The following is a 12,228-nucleotide window of genomic DNA, read 5'->3' as shown; positions in this document are numbered from 1 at the left end:
GTGCAATGAAAAAAGAGCAGTGCTTTAAATAAAGGAAAGTGCATTAAACACTTTACTGCACCGCTCTTTGTTTCGTTGCACTCCTCTTTTATTTAGTTTTGCACTCTTTTTTTCTATCTCGATCGTTCCCTTAACTTAGTAAGTTGTCCCACAACATAGCTTACTCGTTCCCACGAGTTAGTAAGTCGTTCCTTTGAGATAGTTAAAATGCTCTCTTCTTTTGTTTAATGCACCCCTCATATATTTACTGCACCGCTCTTTTTTGATTGCACGTCAATTTCATTTAGTTGTGCACTCCTGTTTTTTTTCTATATCGTTCACTCGACTAAGCTGACTGTTCCCTCGAGTTCGAGTTAGTAGGTCGTTCTCTCAAGTAAGTATGTCGTTGGAACGAGATAGAAAAAAGAGGAGTGCAATGTAAAACAAGAGGAGTGATTAACAAAAAGGAGTGAATGTCACCTATATGCCAACGTTCTACTGATGATCAATACATGCATCTTACTGGAACGTTTTGAACAACTTTGATAGAGGATCACCCATTGATCATTTATGTGAAGGTTTGTTCGAATCTTCCCAGTGATTGAAGTGGAGATTTTAAGCTGATTGTAGACAACACAAAGAGAAGCCAATAACCACGTTAGCTAACTCTCAGTAGAGGACCAAAATACAAGATGCAAGGCAAATACTAAAGCACAGAAGATTTAACAGTATGCAGTCGATAAAATTGTGATCAACCTTCAACTTAGGTAAGTCTCGGTTAATCTCTTAATTTTGTTATACAAATTATGTCAACCTCGTTTTGTGACCAGCTTTTACCACTGCATTCACATTTAAACATCTGCTGTAGAGAATCACTACGCATTTACAACATAGGCATCAATTTACATAACCTTAGTGACAAGGCGGTTCAGAATATAATAAGTTATAATTAGTTTTTGGTCTATCGATGTGTTTAAAAGGATGTTGTCCCTGGAGTGCGGAATGTAAAGACTCCAGGATCATAATTAACAAGGATATTAGTCAATATATATAATATGAAACCTATTGGCATTGCATTTTGAATGCGCTGATGTTGAATATTATGTTGATATTTATAAAATCTATATAACCCATGAGACCCTAAACCTTTCAGGCTATATTTCATTTGACTAAGTTAAAACAATCAAAGCATTTATAGTGTTCATAAGCTTTTTCTTATATTTGACATGGTAACCTAAGTGTTGAATACACTTTACTTAGATTTCATCTGTGTTGTGATATTGTGATGATACAAATTCTTACCAAATGTGATCAACATTTAGTCATAAGGGAAGCTTCTACAGTTGTTACACCTTTAGCGTAACCTTTAACCTGTTGACCAGGTTTTTGATATCAATTGGCCCAAATTTTACTTTGATTTAAATATTGTCGAGATGAACATTTTTATTTTTATATTTTATTTGGCCTTAACCGAAAATCGGAGTTTGCTTTATTAGATCTGTACTGTAACTTTGCTCTACTTTGCTGTCGGTGTCATGAACTGTAATGAAATCATTGTAGGTCCCGACTTTGATGGCATTAACGTATTAAACTTTGCATGTTTTGTTGATTTACCCAGACAAAATGGACATGAGTTAATTAGAAGCGAATTAATAATTGTCTTCGTGAGGTAATCACCAACGGTTTGGAGTTCCGATGAATAGGAATTAAATACAAGCATCAGAATAACAAACCGTTGCTTATTACCTTAACAAACAACGTAAGCTATAAATCTAACATGATTGTTTATACATAATATGCCCTTTTTCCACAAAAAAATTCATACATTTGTTTTCATGACGACAACACACTTACATTATAAAAACTTTTGTCAGGTTCATTAAGATTATTTGAGGAAATTACATTCAATAAAGATATTAAGCTAATCATGCAAAATGTATACCAAGTAAACAGGTTTGGTAACTTATGTATGAACATTTTACTACTTAAATGTGGTTTCACTGGGCCGAATGCATAAATGATATGTTTGTCAAACGTCTCCTATATCACATATTTAAGGAGGCACATTTTACTGAACTGAACATCTGGGAATTCTTGAATTAACATGACAACAGAGGGCGAACTTTGTTATAATGCGCATGCGTGAACATGGCGGGCTAAAATTTTGAAGGAGTAAAATTACATCGAAAATATTGAAAGTTTATGGAATAAAACAAGTGAGGATGAATGAAAAGTGTTTTTAAGTGAACATTTGGATGATACCTATGATTATCTATGACCAGAAAACGCAAACCCTCCAAAGATTCGCCGGATAACGGTCAAGCAAGCTCAACACAAAGCACGAACAAGCGAAACAAAGGGAAAAAAATGGCGCAAAATGCTCAAGCTTCACCCGTGACTAATATAAGCGGACAAACACAGGCGAGCCAGGCAGGTCAGTACTATGGCAGTCCACAACTAACGCAGATACCATTTCCGTACATGATGAACACGCCCAATTTTTATGGACAGGGGTTTATACCCCCGGCAACGCCATCGCCGCCACCAAGCTCGGACATTTTATCATCAATTTTGGAAAGGTTAAATTCTGTTGACAAAAAACTTTCACAACTTGACCAAATTCATCAAACAGTGTCGGGCATAGTTTTGAGAATAGACAATATAGAGCAACGAATGAATAGCTTTGAAACCCGAATGAAAGAGTTAGAAAAATCGTGTGATTTCAGTGGGAACATGATAGAAAACATAACAAAAAAACAGAGTGAATTCGACTCAACTCTAAAATCCACGAGTAACTTGCAAAGTCGCGAGAATTCAGTGATCCAGCACGAACATAAATTACAGGCTGAAATAACGGACCTCAAGTGCAGGAGTATGCGGGACAATTTGTTGTTTTTCAAGATACCTGAGGAGCAAGAAGAACAGTGCGACAAAAAAATCTTGGAATTCATCGAAACAAAGCTTCACGTGCAAAACGCCCAAACCGAAATCAAGTTGCACAGGGCACATCGGATAGGCCGATACCAGCCAAATAAAGTGCGGCCAATTGTTGCGAAATTCGCATACTACCCGGACAAGGAGAGGGTTCGCAGGGAGTCAAGGGAACTAAAAGGTACCCCTTTCGGAATATCCGAGCAATATCCACAGGAAGTTATGGAGGCCCGACGAAGGCTAGTACCCATCATGAAAAAGGCAAGATCCGAGGGTAAGGAGGCGTATCTCAGGATTGACAAACTGTATATAAACAAGCAAGTGTATAAAGAATAGGACGTTAGTGAGGGTGTCATTAAAATTGTCACATGGAATGTGGAAGGACTAACAGCGTTTAAATGCTCTGATAGTAAGTTTTCATCTTTTCTTAACTGTCACGATATTATATGTCTTACTGAAACTTGGACAAATAAAGACTCTACCTTAGACCTAAAAGGCTATAGTAAGCCTATTCACTCATACAGACGATTACAACACCGTAGAGCGAAGCGCTCGAGTGGTGGTATTGTGATTTACATTAAAGACTATATTCGTAAAGGTGTTACATTAGTAAAAAATGACATTGATTGCATTGTTTGGCTTAAATTAGATAAAATGTTTTTTAATATTGAATCAGATGTATATTTATGTGTTATATATATTGCACCTGAAAATTCCCCTGTCCACTCTTTGTATACTTATGATATTTTTGAAACTATTGAATTAGATATTAATTTTTATCAAACCAAAGGAAAGGTATTTTTAACTGGAGACACAAACTCGCGAACGGGAAATAAAGCCGATTACATCGAAAATGATAGGTATATAAGCGATACCGATTTTGATACTGTCCCAGATATTGAAACCTTAATCCCACGCTCAACTTGTGACCTTACTACGAATCGATTTGGAGACAACCTGTTAGATATTTGTAAAGCGACTAATATTCGTATCGTGAACGGACGTTTACATAACGATCAAAATATAGGTAAAATAACGTGCTATACACATAATGGTGAAAGCTTAGTTGATTATTTATTAACTGCGCACACCAATTTTACGGACATTTTAGATTTTACCGTTAACGATTTCACGGAATTCTCGAACCATGCGCCGCTGACATTTGCTCTCCGCACGAATAACGCTGTTTCAACTAGTAATATTAATCCGATTGTTTATTTTAAATGGAAACCCGAGAACAAATGCGACTTTCTTCGTGATGTTTCGTGCGATGTACATAATCTGGAACACATGTTATTATCACAAATTGATTCAAACTCTGATCCGGATATCCTAGTGGGAGAATTTTCGAACTACTTAAATTCTAAAGGAGAAAAGTATTTTAAGCGCAATATAAATCTTGAAAGTAAAGGGTTTATAGATAATGATAAAAATAAACAAAAGTGGTTTAACGAAGAATGTAAAACCAAACAATCTCAATGTACCAGAGCTATATACGAGTTTAATCTTAACAAAAACGAGCGTACACGAGAACAAATGATTGCATCGAAAAAGGATTATAAGTATACTTGTAGAAAAACTAAATTAAAGTACAACACTGATCTAAGCAAGCAGATGAACACTATGAGAAGGAAATCACCCCGTGAGTTTTGGAAATTATTTAAACGTAAAACTACATCACAAAACTCAAATACGATACCGTTAATCGAATTCCACGATTATTTCATTAAATTAGCGGACGAAGGTGACCTAAATATAAACTCGTTTGATTCCGATACTTTTTTACATGAATTTGACAATAGGTTAAACACAGAACCCTCCTACCCCGAACTCGATAATCCTATATCGACAGAAGAAATTATAAGGGCAACCAAACGGTTGAAAAACAATAAAGCTCATGCGCATGACAATATTATATATGAATATTTTACTGAAACAATCGATGTAATCGTCAGGCCGTTAGAAATATTGTTTAACTACATACTTGATAAAAAGCGTTTTCCGCGCAGCTGGTCATCTGGTATTATAATACCAATTCATAAACGTGGGGACATATCAGATCCAAATAACTATCGGGGAATTACTTTAATAAGTTGTTTTGCGAAATTGTTTACAAGCATATTAAATGAACGGCTTAAACAATGGGCAGAAACGAATGACATTCTAACGGATGCACAATTCGGCTTTAAACCAAACTGTAGCACGGTCGATGCAATATTTATTCTTAATGCACTTATAGAAAAACAGTTTCAGAATAAAGGTAAGCTATACTGTTGTTATATTGACTACCGGAAAGCATATGACGTCATCAATCGCGGCCAATTATGGAGTAAGATGATTAATGTGGGCATCGACGGTAAACTATTAACACTTATTCGATCCATGTACGATGAAGTGAAATTACAGGTTAAACACATGGGTAAATTATCAGACGTATTTAATAGTAACGTCGGCTTATTTCAGGGGGAGATAACCTCGCCCATATTGTTTTCCCTCTTTATTAACGACATCGAATTCGGTTTGCAAAATGGAATAAACGCCGGAATTACACTAGATCAAATATCGATATATCTATTATTATTCGCTGACGACGCGGCTTTATTTTCTGAAACACCGGAGGGTCTTCAAGAATCATTAAACAATTTAGAAACCTACTGCGATAAGTGGAATTTAACGGTAAACATTGAAAAAACAAAGGTCATGGTATTCCGAAAAGGTGGCACAATTAGTAAAACATTAATATGGACATATAAAGGTCAAGAAATAGAAATTGTTAACAATTTTAATTACCTTGGAATTGTCATGTCAAGCGGTGGATCTTTTGCGTCCGCAACGAATACATTGTATGGCAAAGCTTTAAAAGCGATGCATTCTTTGTTCACTCTCACAAAAGACATGAACGTACCTATACATATCATGTTAAATTTATTTAACGCATATGTATCATCAATTTTAAACTATAACTGTGAGGTATGGGGATTTATGAAAGCGGAAAACATTGAGCGCGTCCATCGTAAATTTTGTAAAAGAATATTGAATGTTAAGATGTCAACAAACTCATTATCGCTATATGCCGAAGTTGGTCGATTCCCCTTGTATTTAGACAGATATGTCAGGATCGTGAAATACTTTTTGAAATTATATACTGTTAAAGAGGGTAATTGTATTCTTAAACACATTTTATTATCACAGAGATTAGAAATTGAACGCAAAAATAACACAAACAATTGGTCATCGAAAGTAAGGAATATTCTAAACCAAACCGGTTTTAACGATGTATGGCTATTCCCCGAATCTGTGAACTCTAATCAATTAATACCGCTACTTAAAACCAGATTACGAGACCAGTATATCACTAACTGGAATACAAGTGTCACATCATCTAGTTCAATGATTTTATATAAAGAATTGAAACCAATATTCGAAAGATCTGCGTATCTTGATATTGTTGAAAATAAAAAACATAGGAATATTATTGCTAAATTACGTTTGTCGTCTCACAAATTATTAATTGAAACGGGTAGACACCAGAACATTGTCAGAGATCAACGCAAATGTGTTTTATGCAACCTCAATGATATCGAGGATGAATATCACTTTGTTATTAAATGTCCTTATTATGCCGATATTAGGAATACATTAATTCCAAAGTATTACAGATCACGACCTAGTATGTTCAAGTTTATCGAACTACTTAATTGTTCAAACAAAATAGTGTTAAGAAAACTTGCCATTTTTTGTTTAAAATGCTTTAAGCTACGAGAAGATGTGCTATATGTGTAGTATAAATGATATATCTTCCACAAAGACATTAAGCTTAGAATAATGTTGTATTTGTAACAATTATTAAATTTCGTGTTAACATTACATGATCACTTTGTATTAACCCCATCCATGTGACATTCTCACTAAAACATGTTGTATGTCATTACTTTTTAAATTGATCTTTCCTCAAAAGGATGTATGTTTTGTATATAATTGTCACGCATGCTGTTATTGCATATGTATGTTTATGGCGATGAGCTGTATGCTTAAGCTAAAATAAAATATTCTGTTCTGTTCTGTTCTGTTCTTTCCTTTTTTGTGAAGTAAAAGTAAGACGCTCAATTTATTTGGAAAAAAAATCCCACAAATTTCAAAATTGTGAGAAATTTAGTCACAAACTCCTCAAAATTTTACAAACAATATTCACATACTTGTAGAAATTGTTAAATGATGATTTTTATGCATAGGTATAGTAAAATATTTTCATTGGCTGGACACTTTTGCTTTCGAAAAATAAAATCATACATCATATGAGCAACTAAATTCTGACAGGTTTAACTGTATCTTCAATGATCCATAGTCAATACCTTTGACACACATTAAAATGTTTGTCTATGTGATTTCTGTTGCGTGGTTAGACACATTAGTTATACATTGAATTTTAGTTCTCGTGTGAGAAATGTAAGCCATACAATTTTTCCAAGTTTAAAACCTTTGTCAATAACAATTGTGCCATGTCACATGCGCATAGGATTCCCTATAAATCATACATATTAACAATATTTGACATTAAAATGCATTTCATGAAAATGCAATTTAATCTATTTGAAAAAGAAATTATTCAAGCTTTAAAGAAAATTTACACATATAAACGGATAAGAATACGAAAATCTACTCCAAATTGCTGCCCTTGCCTCGCTCTCTGCCAGTAAGTACATTACTCAAGTGTTTTCACTTTCGTCACATGATCTTTCTGATTCAATGTATTTCCGTTGTAAAAGTGCATGCTTAAATCTTACTGTGATATCTTTAAAGTGACTCCTAATTCAAACAAATCTGGATCACCATGCTGACTTTTTAAACAAAGGATCTCAAGTTTTACTAAACAATTTACTGACGGTCCAATGCACTGGTGTTGTTTTTTAGCCGAACTAACGTTACAACACTGGTTTCACCAGTTTCATACTTGTAATTCCTTAACAACAAGCAAATTCGTTGAATTGATCCCCCTTCTCCTCATTTATATAAAGACACCTATGAAGTTTCATGTTAAAAAACTTAAGTAGTTTCTGAGATATAGCTCTAAAAAGTTTGTGACAGACAGACGTATGAATTGTACTTTTGAATATAAAATGTGTGTTAAATGTCAAACAACTTACAAAGGCTGGTTTTGTAAAAAAGTGTGGATATATTAGATTTGTGAAATGCTTGCATCAAAACTGTGAGATGGCTGACCCAGGCCACACGCAAAGAAGGAAAAAAGCCCTACAACATTTACAGGTTTTGATAGCAGAATAACTCTATAATGTATTGCAGTATAACCACATGATTTGTCGCAAAATAACCTTTTAATTTCAAAATATGTCTACATAAAAAAGGTAAGGGTGGTGGAAGAATGATTATTAATTAAAGCAAACTTAAAAATGATTCTGTAAATTGCAGTGGAATTGTAAACTTGTTAAAATCCACTTCATGCTGCAATTTGAACCAAAATGTTTGCTCATGCCATTTTAATAAGGCAAAAGGAAATTATTGCTTATATTGAGGTATAAAAACCATTGAAAACAAATGATAAAAAAAGTTATATGCAGAAATATGCAAGTACTATACTGCCATAGATGATCTAGGAGATAACATAGCACATGTACGTATTCTATATGATTAAACTATATATGTCAGTCAATTACAAATAATTTGCAAAGTATCTTGTGGAGCTTGCTTAAAATTTTATAATAAGTGTACGAACTGAATGTTCTTAAAACAAACCTCTTTAACCATTGGTGGGTTTTCATATTCAAAATACTTTTTCCAAGTATATAATCACAATGATGGTATTGTTAAGTTGAGTTTGTCTTTCAAAAATCACTTTAAGTTTCAATAAAACATTTCTCATTATGAATAAAATCTTCCTTGTTGAGGAGAACACTTCTAGTTATTAACTAGTGGTTGAAGTATGCATTCATCACTCTGTATTGAACCACTTGAGAACAATCTACCATTCATCCTCCTCCAGTCTGAATGTTAAATTATTAAAATTGCAAACTAAAATGTTTTTTATAGATTAAACAATGTCTAGCATTAATATTTCATGTACAGTAAATTGTGGCCTTCAATTGTTTGCGTAAAATCTACTTAAGTTTACATGGAAGGCAGATTGTTTGCGTGAAATCTACTAATGTCGACATGGGAGGAAGATGCAAATAGCATGAACATACAAAAAACATGAACATGTGCGCAATTATATCTGCCATCCATTTTCTCGCTGCATACAAGTATGGAAAAGAATCTAGATCAAAACCTCTGTATAAGACAGCTACAGTAAAACAAGAAGGTCAACACACACCCTAGTTGACTGAGAGTACTTAAATAGTGGATGGCTGGAAATAGCAATTAACAAAAATTGCATCCGTTTTCTGAATTAGTGGCCCATCACTGACTTCATAGAAATACATGTTGAATGATATTAAGCACGAATCTTTCCCCACTGCCATGTCTTGATATGGATACATAATTATGTATATTGGGCACCTATTATACATATTTTCATGTGAGCTGGTAGGGTATTGGTAGTGAAATTCTGTCTAAAAAAGGACTTTCAAAAACACATGATGAGACAGCATACTTTGCACAAGAAACAGATTTTAAGATACGATGTATAGATCAGTATTGTAAAGTCAGTAATTAGTCACTAGCCTTAAAGGGGCAGTCAACCATATTGACTAAAAAAGAAAAGTTTTAAAATACCTTTCTAACTCTAAACCTGCAAGTAACTCGCAGACTGTTCAGGTTTTTATGCTGTTCGCTGCTAATCATTATCTAACGGTTGAAAATGAGGCCTTTACAACTTGCATCTTGTTAAAAAGGAATTTAATTTAATAGTATTTTGTAAGAGACTACAAATGTGTACAAATATGTATCTAAGTTGAAAAGGGTTAAACAAGAGATTTGACTCTGCATTAGTCTGAGCCAAATGTAGGCCAGCGTCAACAGCAACATGAGGTAAGGTTAGAGTGGGTGTGTTGATAGTGTTCAAGGACAACATCCATGCAAGTATGAAAGCTTTGTAGGAAACATAATTGATATCCTATGGATGTGCCATTTTGTGTTAACCATGTAGAGATGGAAGGATGAGTCAATCATTATATACCTCTCAGTCAGTCAATGCCGGGGCATACACAATATTTTCGAATTGGGTCTACTTTTCAATATATTACTGTAAGTACCACATACAATTTGGTGTCACAATCAAGATCAACGGAAATAACTACTTGTGAGGAGCGGCAAGCAGATCTGGTAAACGAAAGGGCATACTTAAATGTTGACTGTGAAGGACCGATAGTTAAGTATTGCTATTATGAACATCATAGTTCATAGATACAATAACAACCAAATTAAACACGATAAGAGTTAACAACTTAACAGATATATCAGATAGTCACTAACAAATTGTCCTATGTATATTTCGCTCCGGATTCATACAAACATTGCTAATTTTGACCGGAAAACACTAGTTGGACTGCCACGATCATGCTGACAAGCAAAACTTAGAAAGGCAATATACATGTTATAATATTATCTGCAACATAGCACTTTTTTAAATCGCCATACCCTTAAGGATGTTTCCTATTGATTGTTTATATTTGTATGACACGGAAGTTTTGCCTAAATGCTCCAGATGTATTTTTTTGTTATTAAAAAACAATAAATCAAATAGAAATGTAATGAAATAGATTGTGGGTAAATGACATGTATTATTTTACAAAAATTAGGTCTATGCCCTGCAATGTTGTAACCTTCTAGCACTTAAACAATATATCAGAGGAAGATAAAACGCTGCAATTTGAAAAACTCGGATATCAATACGAAGAGCAAATAAACGAAAAATCAAATGCATACATCGTTGTAAAAACTAATTTCTTTGTCAAGGTATGAATGGCCATGATTTAGTTTTATTATGCAGAGAACACAGTGACCTGATTGTTGTGTAAAGCAGGGAGCACATTTACCTCAGTGTTGCATTATACAGATAACACAATGACGTGATTTTTGTATTATGCAGCCAACACATTAACCTGATTGCATTACGCAGCGAACACATTTATCTGATTTTTGTATTATGCAGCAAACATATTGACCTGATTTCGTTGCATTTTGCAGCCAACGCATTGACCTGAGTGTTGCAATATGAAGCAAACACATTCCCCTGATTTAGTTGTGTTATGACCACATTGACCTGATTTAGAAGTATTATGCAGCGAATACATTGACCTGATTTAGTTGCATGTTGAGTGTTTAATTATGATGCATTCACATTCAAGTGATTTAGTTGTTTAATGAAAAACAACACATTGACCTGATTGTTGTATTATGCAGTGAACACATTGACCTGTTTGATGCATTATGCAGTGAACACATTGACCTGATTGTTGTATTATGCAGTGAACACATTGACCTGTTTGTTCCATTATGCAGTGAACACATTGACCTGATTGTTGTATTATGCAGTGAACATATTGATCTGTTTGTTGCATTATTCAGCAAACACATTGACCTGATTGTTGCATTATGCAACAAACACATAGACATGAACGTTGCATTATGCAGCGAACACAATTTGATCTGATTGTTATATTATGCACCAAACACATTAAACTGATTTAGTTGTTTTATGCATTGAACACATTAACCTGATTGTTGCATTATGAAGCAAACACATTGACCTGATTTAGTTGTATTTTGCAGCAAAAACATTGACCTCATTTAGTTGTATTATGCAGCGAACACATTGTCCTGTTTGTAGCAATATGCAGCGAACACATTGACCTGTTTGTTGCGTAATGCAGTGAAAACATTGACCTGTTTGTTGCATTATGCAGCGAACACATTGATCTGATTGTAGTATGTAGTGAACACATTGACCTCATTGTTGCATTATGCAGAAAACACAATCTGACACGATTTAGTTGTATTATGCGGTGAACACATTTACCTGATTTAGTTGCATTATGCAGTAAACATATTTACCTGATTGTTGTATTATGCAGCAAACATATTGACCTTATTTATTTGTATTATGCGGTGAACACATTGACCTGATTTGGTTGTATTATGCAGAAATCATATTCATGTGATTTAGTTGTTTTATGCAGCGAACATATTGACGTGATTGAGTTGTTTTACGCAGCGAACGCATTGACCTGGTTTAGTTGTATTATGCAGCAAACACATTGACCTGGCTTAGTTTTATTGTGAAACGAACAAATTGACCTGGTTTAATTGTTTTATGCAGCAAACACGTTGACCAGATTTAGTTGTATTATGCAGCAAAGGCAT

The 12,228-nt window shown here is 34.2% G+C and overlaps 1 protein-coding gene across 1 annotated transcript; it reads left to right on the top strand.

Annotated features, from left to right (window-relative positions):
• Positions 1 to 2,346: 2,346 nt before the first annotated feature.
• On the top strand, positions 2,347 to 3,246 carry LOC127852388 (uncharacterized). The gene has a single exon (XM_052386347.1). The coding sequence runs from the start codon at positions 2,347 to 2,349 to the stop codon at positions 3,244 to 3,246; it is 900 nt and encodes a 299-aa protein (XP_052242307.1).
• The last annotated feature ends 8,982 nt before the right edge of the window (positions 3,247 to 12,228 follow it).

Source organism: Dreissena polymorpha, chromosome 12, assembly GCF_020536995.1.
Source record: "Dreissena polymorpha isolate Duluth1 chromosome 12, UMN_Dpol_1.0, whole genome shotgun sequence".
NCBI lineage: Eukaryota > Metazoa > Mollusca > Bivalvia > Myida > Dreissenidae > Dreissena > Dreissena polymorpha.
Note: the sequence above shows the minus strand (reverse complement) of the source record. Positions and strands in the feature narration are given on the sequence as shown.

Coding starts and splice junctions, on each gene's coding strand:
- LOC127852388 (XM_052386347.1), top strand. CDS start 2,347: ATGGCGCAAAATGCTCAAGCTTCACCCGTGACTAATATAAGCGGACAA.